Raw genomic sequence first — 15,439 nt, forward strand, 5'->3', positions numbered from 1 at the left:
ATTTAAGAATTGACGAATTAAAGATTACATTTTGACCGTTATCATGCTCCATACACGGCAGCACAGATTCAGACAGAACACCCCCCCTGTCGCTGAGGAATGGTTTAGCCCAGTGAGCGCCCACCTTAGTGCCCTGGCAGCGAGGAGGCGGGGGCGGGAGCAGCCTCTCTTTGGCGGCGGCGCTGAGCAGCTGGTCCTCGGACACCCGGACACTGACCAGCGCATGGAAGAGCTGCTGCGAGCGAGGGATGTTCAATGCTGGTGGAGAGAGGGAGGGAGGGAGAGGGGAAGGGAGGAGAGAATGAGATGAAGGGAGAGAAAAGGAGAGGGGAGAGTTATAAAATGAATACAAACGTGTCTTACACATGTACTCCTCCCTCTGACACTAGCATCTGTCCCTTCATCCCCATCTCTCCCTCTCCCCTTCCTTCCCCTCTCTCTGCCCCCATCTCCCTGTCTCTCACTTCCTCTCTCCCCTTCGTCTCCCTCCCCCTCTCTCTCTGTCTCACTCCCCCTCTTCCGGTCTCCCTCCCTCCCTCTCTCCCTTTCCCCTTCCTCCCTCCTTCTCTCTCTCTCCCCCTCTCCCTATCACTTCCTCCCTCTCTCTCCCTCCCTTTCCCCCTTCCCTTCCTCCCTCTCTCTCTCCCTTTCCCCATCTCCCTCCCTCCATCTCTGTGTCTCTCTCCCCCATCTCTCCCTCCCTCTCTCTACCTCTCCCCTCCCTCTCTCTCCCTTTCCCCATCTCTGACCCTCTCCCCTCCCTTCTTCCCTCTTTCTCTCCCCCTCTCTTTCCCATTCCCCGTCTCCCTATCCCTTTCTTTCTCACCCTCGGTGGCTCTGCTCTCTATGTTGTTCCTGCTCTGGGTCGATTCCCGCAGCCGCTGTAGCACCGCCCTCTCCGGGTCAAACTCCGCCTCCGTCATGCCCCTCAGCTCCGCCCCCAGCGCCAGCACGGTGTTCAACTGCGGCCCCTCGGTGAGGACCCCTCCGGCAGAGGACATGGGCATCCCAGCAGCCGCCTGCAGGCCGTCGCACACTGGCCCATTCCAGCTTCGTCTCCCTGGACATAGGAGGACATAAAAACACAAATAGAAGAAAAGATTAATAAATAAACAAACGTTTTAATTAATGGATTGATTCATTTGTTATTCGATTGAATAATAGATGCAACGATGGTGTTATTAATGGAGGAACACGGTAATCAAATAATGATCTAATAATGTTAGATTATATATATTTGTATAAATGTATATCTGACATTTTATCCCTCCCATACATCATTATTTTTCCAATTTCCATTGATCGTGCGTCTAATTTTGTAGCGCTTTGGCAACACATCATGACAATAAAGCAAATGGACTGAGGGAGAGAGAGACAGACACAAACATAGAAAGACAGAGACAGAGGCACACAGAGAGATGGAGGGGCACACACAGACAGACAGACACACAGACAAAGACACAGAAACAGACACACAGAGACACACAGAGAGACAGGGACACAGAGAGAGACAGAGAGACACCGAGAGACGCACAGAGAGACAGGGACACAGAGAGACAGAGACACACAGCCAGAGAGACACAGAAGCAGACACACACAGAGACACAGAAAGAGACACACACAAAGACAGAGAGACACAGAGAAACAGGGACACAGAGAGAGACAGAGAGACACAGAGAAACAGGGACACAGAGATCTAGAAACACAGAGAGACAGGGACACAGAGAGACAGAGACACACAGACACAGAGAGATCTAGACATACAGAGAGACAGGGACACGGAGAAGGGGGAAAGGGAGAGAAGAGTGAGGTTCAGCCTTCATCGGCAGTCCTACCTTTGGGGTCCTTGTGTTTCACTGCCCGGCGAGGTGCCGGCGCCGACACCGTGACAACTGTCAGCCCACCCGGCACGGAGGGGGAGGGGTCGGCCTCTGTGTCCTTTGACATCGGGTTGATGTCAAAGCGGACCTTGGGAACAGATGGACAGAGACTCAGAGAGATGCACAGCTCAGAAATGACCTATAGAGACAGGAGACAGGAGACAGAGAGAGAGAGAGCAAGAGAGGACAGACAAGACCTATAGACAGGAGACAGAGGTAGACAGGTTTACTCTCTCTCTGCACTGACCTGTCTGTGTGCTGGCCTCCCTCTCTCCCTGTCTCTCTTCAGGATGCCCGTCGCTCTGCCCAGCCTGTCGGGGGTCAGGGAGAGGTCAAGGTCAGGGGTCACAGGAGGCAGGGTGGTGATGGGGCCGCTGTACCCCAGGGGCGCGGGGGGCCTGGGGTCAGGGCGGCTGTCGGGGTCAGCATAGCCCCCTGTGCTGCACATCAGTGGGGTCTCCAAGGCCATCTCAGCCCCCCACCCCTCTCTACAGTCACTGCCAAAGACACAACAATACAATCATTACCACAGGGTCCTGAGAGACACAGTCCAGTCCAGCAGGGTCTCGGCCCTGGTCCTGAGAGACACAGTCCAGTCCAGCAGGGTCTCAGCCCTGGTCCTGAGAGACACAGTCCAGTCCAGCAGGGTCTCGGCCCTGGTCCTGAGAGACACAGTCCAGTCCAGCAGGGTCTCAGCCCTGGTCCCGAGAGACACAGTCCAGTCCAGCAGGGTCTCAGCCCTGGTCCTGAGAGACACAGTCCAGTCCAGCAGGGTCTCGGCCCTGGTCCTGAGAGACACAGTCCAGTCCAGCAGGGTCTCAGCCCTGGTCCCGAGAGACACAGTCCAGTCCAGCGGGGTCTCAGCCCTGGTCCTGAGAGACACAGTCCAGTCCAGCAGGGTCTCAGCCCTGGTCCTGAGAGACACAGTCCAGTCCAGCAGGGTCTCGGCCCTGGTCCTGAGAGACACAGTCCAGTCCAGCAGGGTCTCAGCCCTGGTCCTGAGAGACACAGTCCAGTCCAGCAGGGTCTCTGGTCCTGAGAGACACAGTCCAGTCCAGCAGGGTCTCAGCCCTGGTCCTGAGAGACACAGTCCAGTCCAGCAGGGTCTCAGCCCTGGTCCTGAGAGACACAGTCCAGTCCAGCGGGGTCTCAGCCCTGGTCCTGAGAGACACAGTCCAGTCCAGCAGGGTCTCAGCCCTGGTCCTGCAGAGACACAATCCAGTCCTGGAGACCATGCATTATAAGCATCACTCTTTCTTGCAGCAGTAATAATGTCTCATGACAAATGCGTGATTGATCACAGTTAATGCACTAACCTTTGCGGTATTCTTGATCAAGAGATGTTAATGACGCTTAATGACGTTAATCCGAGTCTATTTTAACGGCGCTGTCCGTTTCTGGCGGTCGGTGCAAACGGTGTTCAGCGAATCCGGATTTTGTTTAAACTTCCCTCCGTTTGCACCGCCGGCGCCATGTCATCCCAACAGTCACGACAACACCGCTGCCTTGACGTCACTTCCCGTCTCCCGCACAGCTGAGACTACACTTCCCACAAGCCTCTGCGCCGCCTGTAGTTCGACACGTCGCTCATGCGCGGAAGTCAGTGGGGTTGACTATGCAGGTGGACATTTCATCAACAGTTTTGGGACTTTACACATTTGCCCGTGCAGTTAATGTTTTTTTGTCAGTGTGTGCTCTGTCTCTATTCGAAAGTTTACACATTGCTTTATTTGCACACTATGATACATGCCATTGTTTATCTTGCTTGCCTATTGCCTAATGCATATTTTGCACATGATACAGCATGAATGTTTGTATGGGGCTGGGTTTCACATCACTGTCTGTGTGTAAAGATATTAAAGTGCTGTGTGTTGTTCTGTGTGTTTATATCATATGGACTGAGCTGTAAATATGTGCTTTATATCACAGTGTGACCAGTACAGATCTAAACAGTGCCTGATACAGGAGTGCCCACTGTACTGTATTAAAGGGCTGGATATTGTTTTATATGTTTATATCACACCGATAATTAGCCTTGAAATAAATATTTAAAATCTTTAATCTCTTGCTCGTCACTGTAAAGTCTTCACTCATGGCAGCGGCTCTGACACTGTACTGAGAGAGAGAGGTTCATATTGAATGTGTGTCTTAAACTCAGGGTGATGAATCTTCTTGTTTAAAAAGTCTTTACCTTAAATCGGATCAAATCAGAATAACAGGAAGAAAGTAACCAAACAACTTCTCCAAAAGTCATGGACCATAATATGCATTAGGTAATGAAGATGTATAAGTGTCAGCAGTGTCCTTTGATTTTTTTTTTGAGCTATTCAATTTGGGTCTGTACATTGCATTTCACCCCCCTTTGTCTGAGTTACAATCCTTATTTTCTTCTGGAATTGCACAAATACACCAGCCAGCAGTGAAAACGTGTATTTGTTTCCTATATTTATATATTAAATATATAATGGAATATAAATATAAACAGAATAAGCAGATATGTACAGAGCACCGCAGATTATGGTTAAAAAGCGACGTATTTTTTATACTTTTATTTTAATACGTGATCGACTCCCACACCGTTAGTCGCATTTTGTTCCAGCAGCTGCTGCTCGATCACACAGCTGGTTTCCAATAAATCAACTGAGCAGGAAGAGCTGAGAGAGAAAGAAAGAAAGAAAGTGAAAGTGAAAGTGCTGCTGTGAGGGAGAACTGCGTAGATGTTCCTGCTAAGATAATAGAAGAGAAAAGAGGGAGAAAAGACAGAGAGAATAGAAAAGAGAGTAACTTCATTTAGGAAGATTGGAAGTCCTTCAACTGCTGATCTGAGAGAGTGAGAGAGAGAGAGAGAGAGAGAGAGAGAGAGAGAGAGAGATGGCGAGCAGATGGTCCTCCTCCCTTGGTGGTGAGTTGCCTGTTGTGTCTGACACAGTTATTTGTATAGATGCGCAGATCCGATAATCCGTATCAATATCGGTCCGATACAGGACAGAAATATGGGCTCAAATTACCGCCCTAAGTAACGAATTCAAAATAAAATATATTGTAACCGAGAAAAATAAAGTTGAGAAAAAATGGATGTTGAGATCAAAAACAAAACAATCGAAAGCAGAAGATCTAGAATTGTAAACAAAAACGATATGAAAAGCAAAAAAAAAACTTGAAAGCAAATAATTTTAAATCGAGACCAAAGCTCGCACTGATGGAGTCCATTTCACACACAGGATGTGATCTCTGCTTTTGATTTCTCTGGATTTGATTTTAGTTTCGTTTACAGCCCGGTTTTGTCATGAGGGCGGGGTTTAGAGGGAGGCGTGGATCCTGGGTCTCCATTGGTCCACTAGGTTTGAGTGACGGTTCTTCCTCACCCAATCAGTGAGCAGGGTGGGATGGTTTGTAGTCTTTAAAAGTGTATTTCACTGCCTAGAACCCAGTGTCCAAGGAGCATGCGCAGTTCACCCTGCACTGTAGCCCACACGTCAGTCCCCGAGTAAAAGAATCATGTAAAATAAGACATATTTCTTATAGAAGAATCTGCCCTCATGATGAAGAGAGGAAACTCAGTCGCATTAGAGGGCTCTGTAAAAGACAGGCAAGTGGCATGATTGTTGTAGCAGTTGTTTCAGGTGAAGCAGCTAAATCTTCAAGTGAAAACTTAAATGTAAGACTTAGGACTAACACTGGAGATGCTATTTATAATGTTAAGTTATTTGAGTCACATTCTACATTGAGAAGTATTTTATTTTACTGGAAATGCTTTTATTTTTAGATATATATTGAAGTTTGAGTTCTTTATATTGTCATCTTTTAATCCAGTTATTTCACTAGAATTATATACACACCGATCAGCCATAACATTATGACCACCTGCCTAATATCGTGTAGGTCCCCCTTTTGCCACCAAAACAGCCCTGACCCGTCGAGGAATGGACTCCACTAGACCTCTGAAGCTGTGCTGTGGTATCTGGCACCAAGACGTTAGCAGCAGATCCTTTAAGTCCTGTAAGTTGAGAGGTGGGGCCTCCATGGATCGGACTTGTTTGTCCAGCACATCCCACAGATGCTCGATTGGATTGAGATCTGGGGAATTTGGAGGCCAAGTCAACACCTTGAACTCGTGATTCATCAGACCAGGCCACCTTCTTCCATTGCTCCGTGGTCCAGTTCTGATGCTCACGTGCCATTGTAGGCGTTTTCGGCAGTGGACAGGGGTCAGCATGGGCACCCTGACTGGTCTGCGGCTACGCAGCCCCATACGCAACAAACTGCGACACACTGTGTGTTCTGACACCTTTCTATCAGAACCAGCATTCACTTTTTCAGCAATTTGAGCTACAGTAGCTCGTCTGTTGGATCGGACCACACGGGCCAGCCTTCGCTCCCCACGTGCATCAATGAGCCTTGGCCGCCCATGACCCTGTCGCCGGTTCACCGCTTTTCCTTCCTTGGACACTTTTGATAGGTACTGATCACTGCAGACCGGGAACACCCCACAAGAGCTGCAGGTTTGGAGATGCTCTGACCCAGTCGTCTAGCATCACAATCTGGCTCTTGTCAAAGTCGCTCAGATCCTTACGCTGCCCATTTTTCCTGCTTCTAACACATCAACTTTGAGGTCAAAATGTTCACTTGCTGCCTAATATATCCCACCCACTGACAGGTGCCATGATAACGAGATTATCAGTGTCATTCACTTCACCTGTCAGTGCTCATAATGATATGGCTGATCAGTGTATATTTGTTATATAGCCCAAATGCTGCCATTTTATTTTGTACAAAGTTGTACTTTCAGTGATATTTCAGGATTCATAATTTTTTTAATTTAAAACCGTTACTAAATAAAAGGAAGCAGCATTACTGCATAAGTCACGCTGTTGTGGGCTTTGTATTTTTTCCTTTAGGGAAATACAGAATTTGTTTCACAGTTTGAGCATGACGATTTTTAGATGGCTATCGTAAGCAAAGTGCATCCATACCAATGGCATATTAACAGCTTAGTATTTGAGACCAAAAAAAGATCAGATCGTATCGGTATCGGCAGATAGTCAAGGTTGACGTATCGGAAAAGAAAAAGTGGTATCGAGCCAACCCTACACTCTAAAAAAACATACACCGTCTCTACTTAAAAAAGGCAACTATTTGCATGGATCTTTGTAAGTAATTTCAGCTCTAAATTCTACAAACCTATTACTGTCAGACAAAAACTACAAAACTAAGTTCAACCAACATGGCTTATTCATGTTCATACTCATAGGAATATTAAGCTGATCCAACTAGCAGTGTTTTGTCAGTTCTACTCAATATCTTATGCATATTGTTGACTTAAACATATTAAGAATTAATTGCTCAATTATATGAAGTTAAGAAAAACAAAAATAAAGACTTATTTATTGGTAAGCGTTGTACACAAACAATTGTATGATAACATACAGCTCTGGAAAGAATTAAGAGACCACTCCTAGTTCAGAAATCAATGTTAATTTTTCCAGAGCTGTATATAACATAAAAGAGCACTTCTTGAAAACATTTGAGAGAACACAAAAAAACTATACGGAAAGTGAAAACAAAAAATTCACTTCTGTCGATAAGCTCTGCTAATTGGTCACCTTGTCAACAAAACTCAGATTGCCTTACTTACAGAAAAGTAATGTTCACCTGGGGCACCTGCTGTATCTTCTTCTTTAAAGGGACATGCTCAGATACAACATCCAACAGTAAGACATGGCCCTCAGTAAAAAAGGAAAAGAAAACTACACATCCTAGCCTTTTCCCAGGACACCCTCTTTACACCACACACACCCCTCCCTCTCCCACAAGCACACTGATACAAACACATTCACCCAGCGCTCACACAACACCCGATCACTCACAGCACTTATACATACATGTACATTTACGCACACACAAACTCTCTCTCTCTGTCTCTCTCTCTCTCTCTCTCTCTCTCTCACACACACACACACACACACAAGGTATATCAACACAAATATACTTACAAAAACAGTGAATAAATGAACAATGACCTCAAATAATCCCATCGAATGTGAGAAAGGTGGCTCAGGAGGGCAGTTTGTGTTTGAGAGACATCACTTCTGGGCTGCCTTTAGGTTGTCCAACTTCAGAAGTAACTTTTGAAATTTCTCCAAAGTAGGCTTCAGTTCATTTGGGTTTTGGAGATTCAGAGCACATATCAGGCCCATCAGCAAGGCTGTGGTACATCAAGCCCCTCCAGGATCTCTGCTCCCTCGATCACGATGGACACACTGTCCATATCAAAATAAATTAACCAAAGTAAGAATATTACAATGAAATTGGTATGAGAAGGGGATTCTCCGCAGTTGAGACAAATCTCAATGGTAAAAGTCCCATCTGTTGGAAAGACTGCTGCTCCCCCGGAATAGGCTGTTTCTACAGTTTCTATTTATTTTAAAAATAATTATCGACTGATACAGAATTATATTTAATTGTGAGATATCTTCCCAATAGGGAGGACTTTTTACCATGAAGAGAATACAGGAGTTTGTGAGTCTAGTGAAGACTGAATCTGACTGTTCTTTAAATGATGGCATCATCAGGCCTATTCATACCTAGAGACGCATGTCCTTAATGAGCTTGATCTTCACTCCTGCAGCTCCTCCTCTTGATGAGAACAAGGACATTAGTTCTGGGGTATATCGGTCAGGTTTTGCCATAAAATTGGTCTCAAAACTGACTTTGGTTTTACTCTTGAATTCTTCATTGATCTGCTTGGTAAAATAATGATAAAGAGATATGAAATGTCAGATGCAAAGGAACTTAACTGTGAAGGCATTCCTGAATATTTGATTAACTACCTAATGCCATTGGCTCCTACAGATTAAATGGAAAATGAAAAATCCTTTCATAGAGCCGGGTTAAACTTTAAGATTGACATATAGTTTCTCAGACTTCCAACCACTTAGACTAACCGGTACAAAATGGGCAACAATCTACAATGCCTGCTTAACTAACAACACACTGTAAGAAAACAATTCAAACTAATTCAGAACACCTATCCCTGATGAATAATACGGAGATTGTCCAGACCACAAGCGGTCAGTTATAATAACGCAGCTTGCTACAGACTATGTGCCCAAGACCACGCTTTTAGACATTAAGAAATAAAATAAAATAATATTCATATATATTTCTAAACGCACTGAGATCACACGAGAGGTACTGTGACGGCAGATAACTAGCAAACTAAAGTTAGCAAGCTAGCTAAATCTTTTATAATTACATTTAGATTATTCTAATCCATTCATTCAGATTTCCTCTTCCCAACAAAAATAACCTGCCACACAGTAGAGATGTGTCAACACACTCAGAGATATTGACAGGAAATGGACTTTCAATAATAACACATGACTAGCGTCTTGGGCCAACACAGACAATCCAGCAGAAACAATTCCTACAGTCGGAAAAACTCAATCGTCACAAAAGCACTGAGATAACATGTTTTTTGTGAAGGGGAGAGAAGTAAAGTGCGGGCAGAGAGCTTGAGTGGGATAGAGAGGGTGGGTATAGAGAGAAAGTGGGGAGATGAAGGGAGAATGAGAAAAAATGAGAGGAAAAAACAATGAGAAGAAAGGGAGCGCAGAAGGAGGGAGGGACTGGGACAGAGGGAGGGAGAGAGAGAGAGGGAGTCGGGGGGAGGATATTGGTGGGGATGGTGGGGGAGAAGAGGGGAAAAGTGGAAGACGGAGGGAAGTAGATGAATATGGAGGGAAGGAGAAGATAAATGGAGGAGAGAAATATCAATATGGCAGTAAAAAGAAAAACAATGTCAGTTATAAGAAGTGAGCAGGTTCGGCCATTATTGAAGAAAGTCACGGAAAAAAACAGATCAATTCCAATTCAGATTTGCTTCATCGCCCCCCACACTGTGACAACACACACACGAATACACACAGACATATAGAGGAGAGACGACACAATCAACACAGCGGACAACACTGTGCTCACACTCACCACACACACACACACGAGAATAATAAAGCACAAATAAAGAAAGAAGAAGGGAGAGAGGGAGGGGACGAGTGTGGGAGAGGGAGGGATGGAGGGAGAGGCAGTGGGGCTGAAGAGGGATATAAACTGTGTTGTTTCTCTCTGACAGGGGGGAGACAGACTGCTTCCCCTGAGACACAGCGTCTCTCAGAGCTGAGGATTGTGCTGCTGGGGTGGAGAGGGACTGGGAAGAGTTCATCAGGAAACACCATCCTGGGCAGAGAGGCGTTTAACACTGAGAGAGAGACTGAGCAGAGTGAGAAGAGCCAGGGTGACGTGGCCGGGAGGCAGGTCACTGTGGTCGACACACCAGGCTGGAGGTGGACTGATTCTGTACAGGAGAGTCCAGAGTGTGTCAAACAGGAGATTGTGCGCAGTGTGTCTCTGTGTCCCCCGGGACCCCACGCTCTCCTCCTGCTCATTCCTGTGTGGAGTTACTCATTCACAGAGAGAGAGAGGAGATCAGCGCAGGAACACCTGGAGCTCCTCAGTGAGAGAGTCTGGAGACACACTATAGTGCTGTTCACTGGGGGGGACAGACTGGGAGACACAACCATTGAGCAGCACATTGAGAGACACAAGGAGCTCCAGCGGCTGGTGGAGAAATGTGGGAACAGGTATCATGTTCTCAACAACAGCAACAGGGGCGACGGCACTCAGGTCACAGAGCTGCTGGACAAGATAGACGAGATGCTGGCAGGACACAGGGAGAGATTCTTCACCAGGCAGAAATACACAGAGACCCACCAGCAGATGGAAGAACTGATTCAACTAAAGGCAAAGGAGATGAAACAGATGGATGAGGAGAGGGAGAGAGAGATAGCAGAGCTGACACAGCAATTTGAAAAGAGAGAGAGAGAGAGAGAAGAGGAGCAAAGGAAGGCAGAGGAGAGAAGGAGAGAGGTTGAAGAGCAGTTGAAAAAGAGCGATGAAGAGATGGAAAGAGAGAGGGAGGAGGTAAAACAGAGGGAGGAGGAGAGGGAGAGAGAAAGAGAGAGGGAAATCAGAGAGAAAGAGGAAGAGAGGCAGAGAGCAATAGATCAGCTGAAAAAGGATTTTGAGGAGAGAGAGAGAAAGAGGCAGAGGGAGATACAAGAGAGTGAGGAAGGAAGAGAGAAAGAAATGGAAGAAAAGGTGAAACAGAAAGATGAGGAGAGGAAGAGAGAGATGGAAGACCTGAAACAGAGGCATAAGCAGAGAGAGGAAGAGAGAGAGAGGGAGGTTCAAGAGAAACTAAAAAAGATGGATGAGGAGAGAGAGAATGAGATAGAGGAGATTAAAATGGGCTATGGAGAGAAAGAGAGAGAAATGGAAAAAAAGCTGAAAGAGAGGGATGAACAAAGAGAGAGAAAGATAGCAGAGCTGACACAGAGATTAGGGGAGAGAGAAAGAGAGATGGATCAGATCAGAAAGGAGTGTGAGGTGAAGGAGAGAGAGAGGGAAGAGGAGCTGAAGGAGAAGTATAGAGAGAGGGAGAGAGAGAGAGAGGAGGAGCTGAAACAGAGGATGGAGGAGGAGTGGAGCAGGAGAGAAGAGGAGCTGAAGGAGAAGATGAGAAAGACACTGAAGGAAGAGGAGCTGGAGAAAGAGACAGAGGAATCCACACGACCTGTCAAGAGGAGGAGCAGCCTGGAGTTCATCCCTCCCACCAGTGAGTCTGATTAATGCTGTATCACTGACTCTGATCTCACTGGCTCTCCTCTCAGTCTGTATCACTGACTCTGATCTCACTGGCTCTCCTCTCAGTCTGTATCACTGACTCTGATCTCACTGGCTCTCCTCTCAGTCTGTATCACTGACTCTCTGATCTCACTGGCTCTCCTCTCAGTCTGTATCACTGACTCTGATCTCACTGACTCTCCTCTCAGTCTGTATCACTGACTCTCTGATCTCACTGGCTCTCCTCTCAGTCTGTATCACTGACTCTGATCTCACTGGCTCTCCTCTCAGTCTGTATCACTGACTCTCTGATCTCACTGGCTCTCCTCTCAGTCTGTATCACTGACTCTCTGATCTCACTGGCTCTCCTCTCAGTCTGTATCACTGACTCTGATCTCACTGACTCTCCTCTCAGTCTGTATCACTGACTCTGATCTCACTGGCTCTCCTCTCAGTCTGTATCACTGACTCTGATCTCACTGGCTCTCCTCTCAGTCTGTATCACTGACTCTCTGATCTCACTGGCTCTCCTCTCAGTCTATATCACTGACTCTGATCTCACTGGCTCTCCTCTCAGTCTGTATCACTGACTCTGATCTCACTGGCTCTCCTCTCAGTCTGTATCACTGACTCTCTGATCTCACTGGCTCTCCTCTCAGTCTGTATCACTGACTCTGATCTCACTGGCTCTCCTCTCAGTCTATATCACTGACTCTGATCTCACTGGCTCTCCTCTCAGTCTGTATCACTGACTCTCTGATCTCACTGGCTCTCCTCTCAGTCTGTATCACTGACTCTGATCTCACTGGCTCTCCTCTCAGTCTGTATCACTGACTCTGATCTCACTGGCTCTCCTCTCAGTCTGTATCACTGACTCTGATCTCACTGGCTCTCCTCTCAGTCTGTATCACTGACTCTGATCTCACTGGCTCTCCTCTCAGTCTGTATCACTGACTCTGATCTCACTGGCTCTCCTCTCAGTCTGTATCACTGACTCTCTGATCTCACTGGCTCTCCTCTCAGTCTGTATCACTGACTCTCTGATCTCACTGGCTCTCCTCTCAGTCTGTATCACTGACTCTGATCTTACTGGCTCTCCTCTCAGTCTGTATCACTGACTCTGATCTCACTGGCTCTCCTCTCAGTCTGTATCACTGACTCTCTGATCTCACTGGCTCTTCTAATTTGATGCGTCATTATTGTGCTGTTTGTTGTGCTGATATTTCCTCCCAACTACAGACAGTTTCCCAGTCTGGCTCATTGCCGCTCTACTGCAGTGACACACTCAGCCCATTCTCAGCAGTGTGTCTGTGCCGTGTTGTCGTCTGCTCTGACTGTGTGTTGTGTGTTGTGTTGTGTTGCAGTGAGTGGAGGTGCCGCTCCAGAGAGAAGCCCAGGAGAGACTCCCAGTCCAGACGCCCCAGCGCCTCCCAGTCCCCCTGAGCTGAGGCTGGTGCTGCTGGGGAGGACTGGGGCTGGGAAGAGCGCGGCAGGAAACACCATCCTGGGCCGAGAGGAGTTTCCCTCTGAAGCCAGCAGCTCTGCAGTGACACAGGAGAGCGCCAAGAGAAGAGGACGCGTGGCTGGGAGACGGGTGTCTGTGGTGGACACACCAGACTGGTTCCACACGCCTCTCTCTCAGGGGGACGTGAGTCGGGACGTGGGGCTCTGTATCAACCTGTCTGCCCCGGGACCCCACGCTTTCCTCCTGGTGACCCCGCTGGGCCGATCCACAGGGGAGGAGAGGAGGATGCTGGAGAGGGTGCGGGAGATCTTCGGGGAGGGGGCTGCGGGGCGCACCGTGCTCCTCTTCACTCACACCGACCAGCTGAACGGCAAGAGCGTCCAGGAGTTTGTGGAGACGGGCGGCGAGGAGCTCCGGTGGCTGGTGGAGAAGTGCGGGAATAGGTACCACGCTCTGGACAACAAGAACAGGGTCGACGGCACTCAGGTCACACAGCTCCTGGCCAAAATCCAGGAGGTGGTGGCAGCAAACAATGGCAGCCATTACAGCAGCCAGATGTACCAGGAGGCAGAGTCCCGGATCAGACAGAGGAAGAGCAGATCCTGAGGGACAGAGAGGAGTGGAAACAGAGGGAAGAGGAAGGGCTGAGGGAGAAGCAGCAGAAGGAAGTGCACAACTGCCTCCGCAGGATGGAGGGGGAGCTCCAGCAGCGAGAGGAGAAGATCAGAGCGCTGGAGGAGCGGATAGCAGAGCTGGAGGAGAGGCTGAGGGAGGAGAGGAATGAGGAGAGGAGGAGAGCGCTGGAGGAGGAGCTGAGGAGAGAGCGAGAGCAGAGAGAGAGGCTGGAGAGAGAGAGGGAGGTGCTGACTGAGGAGCGGGAGAGGGAGAGGAAAGAGATGGAGGAGAGACACCAGAGGGAGATGGAGGAGCTCAGGCGGCGCTATGAGGGACAGGCCAGAGACGAGGCAGAGAGACACAGAGAGGCCCTGCAGGAGGTCAGGGAGTCGACAGCACAGTGCACTGCAGCAGGACAGGAGCACAGGAGCAGACGGGGCAGCAGGAGGTTCTTCTGTTTGTAGATTAAAGAGCAGTGTCAGTCGTGTGAGGAGTCGTGTTGAACAGTAAAGAAGCAGCTTTTAGCTTCTGTAGAGGGTCTCAGCTCCCCAGTCCCAGTCCAGAGCGTTGTGGCCCCATACTGTGCTGACTGTAGGAGTCTGCTCTCAGACATGCTCCCTCACACTAAACTCAACACACTGCACAGCAAAATCTATAGTTTTAAAATATTGTGTTAAAAATCAGTATTATTTCAACATTCATTGGGTGAAATTAACACTCTGAGAGTTAAACGATCTTGAGAATCAGTGTTAATACTGGGTCTCAAAATAAAGAGTGTTGAATTAACACTGTCCTGGTGTTAAAACAACTTAACTTTCCCACAATGCATTCTGGAAGTTTCCGGAATAATTGTTGTTTATTTGTGTTTTTTTTCTTAATTATTGTAAATATGTTAATTATTGTAAATAAAGTAAAATGTGTCTTTACCCACCAATATATTGATATTTGTGTTGTCTGGTTTTACTACCCCAAGTTTAAGTCATGTCTTTGAATCAACACCTACCAAACAAAATGTCTCCTTTATTTTTCTGCTAGTGGTGGTGCTTAAGCATTACTGGTATATTGGTTTTCCTCCTTGCTCCCATTCCCGCAGCCCTTGACTGTGACCCTACATCTTGACAGCACTTAGCTTTCACCGTCCAGGATGTATGACCTCACTTACTGTACTTGCCTGTGTAAATTGGAAGTTGTAAAATGTATTATATTTGCTGTTTTATGTAAATTGAATTTGTAATGTTTGATGCCTTTACTTGTTTTTCACTTATGTTGAGTAAGGGCGTCTGGCAAGAAATAAAATCAATAATGATAATAAAAAAAAAAATATATATATATATGCATGATTAGTTTGTTTGTCTTACTGGGTCTGGGTATTTATTTATTTATTTATTTATTTAAAAGTTAACAGTAAAACCAATTAAATGACAATATGTTTTTAGATGTGTGTATATATACACCGATCAGCCATAACATTATGACCACCTGCCTAATATTGTGTAGGTCCCAAAACAGCCCTGACCCGTCGAGGCATGGACTCCACTAGACCTCTGAAGCTGTGCTGTGGTATCTGGCACCAAGACGTTAGCAGCAGATCCTTTAAGTCCTGTAAGTTGCCAGGTGGGGCCTCCATGGATCGGACTTGTTTGTCCAGCACATCCCACAGATGCTCGATTGGATTGAGATCTGGGGAGTTTGGAGGCCAAGTCAACACCTTGAACTCGTGATTCATCAGACCAGGCCACCTTCTTCCATTGCTCCGTGGTCCAGTTCTGATGCTCACGTGCCCATTGTAGGCGCTTTC

The 15,439-nt window shown here is 47.2% G+C and overlaps 2 protein-coding genes across 2 annotated transcripts in view; one reads left to right on the plus strand and one right to left on the minus strand.

Moving 5' to 3' along the window:
- The window catches only part of ppp1r35 (protein phosphatase 1, regulatory subunit 35), a 5,605-nt gene extending 2,137 nt beyond the window's left edge, over window positions 1-3,468 (minus strand). Inside the window, exons 1-5 of the mRNA XM_066722366.1 lie at window positions 3,197-3,468; window positions 2,128-2,377; window positions 1,836-1,968; window positions 827-1,060; window positions 125-258 (exon numbers count right to left, since the gene is read on the minus strand). Of these exons, the coding sequence (XP_066578463.1) occupies window positions 125-258; window positions 827-1,060; window positions 1,836-1,968; window positions 2,128-2,349 (723 nt within the window). The 5' untranslated portion in view covers window positions 2,350-2,377; window positions 3,197-3,468. The remainder of the gene's footprint in view (window positions 1-124; window positions 259-826; window positions 1,061-1,835; window positions 1,969-2,127; window positions 2,378-3,196) is intronic.
- Window positions 3,469-4,570: 1,102 nt separating this feature from the next.
- On the plus strand, window positions 4,571-14,575 carry LOC136768264 (GTPase IMAP family member 8). The gene is made up of 3 exons (XM_066722365.1): window positions 4,571-4,782; window positions 10,012-11,553; window positions 12,926-14,575. The coding sequence occupies exons 1-3, from the start codon at window positions 4,752-4,754 to the stop codon at window positions 13,630-13,632; spliced, it is 2,280 nt and encodes a 759-aa protein (XP_066578462.1). The 5' UTR covers window positions 4,571-4,751; the 3' UTR covers window positions 13,633-14,575.
- The last annotated feature ends 864 nt before the right edge of the window (window positions 14,576-15,439 follow it).

The sequence above is a fragment of the Amia ocellicauda genome, chromosome 14, assembly GCF_036373705.1.
Source record: "Amia ocellicauda isolate fAmiCal2 chromosome 14, fAmiCal2.hap1, whole genome shotgun sequence".
NCBI lineage: Eukaryota > Metazoa > Chordata > Actinopteri > Amiiformes > Amiidae > Amia > Amia ocellicauda.

Excerpts from the sequence above, each read along its gene's own strand:
- LOC136768264 (XM_066722365.1), top strand. The coding sequence starts at position 4,752 with ATGGCGAGCAGATGGTCCTCCTCCCTTGGTG. Across the intron at positions 4,783-10,011 it reads ATGGTCCTCCTCCCTTGGTG|GGGGGAGACAGACTGCTTCC; the intron begins GTGAGTTGCCTG and ends TCTCTCTGACAG. Across the intron at positions 11,554-12,925 it reads GGAGTTCATCCCTCCCACCA|TGAGTGGAGGTGCCGCTCCA; the intron begins GTGAGTCTGATT and ends GTTGTGTTGCAG.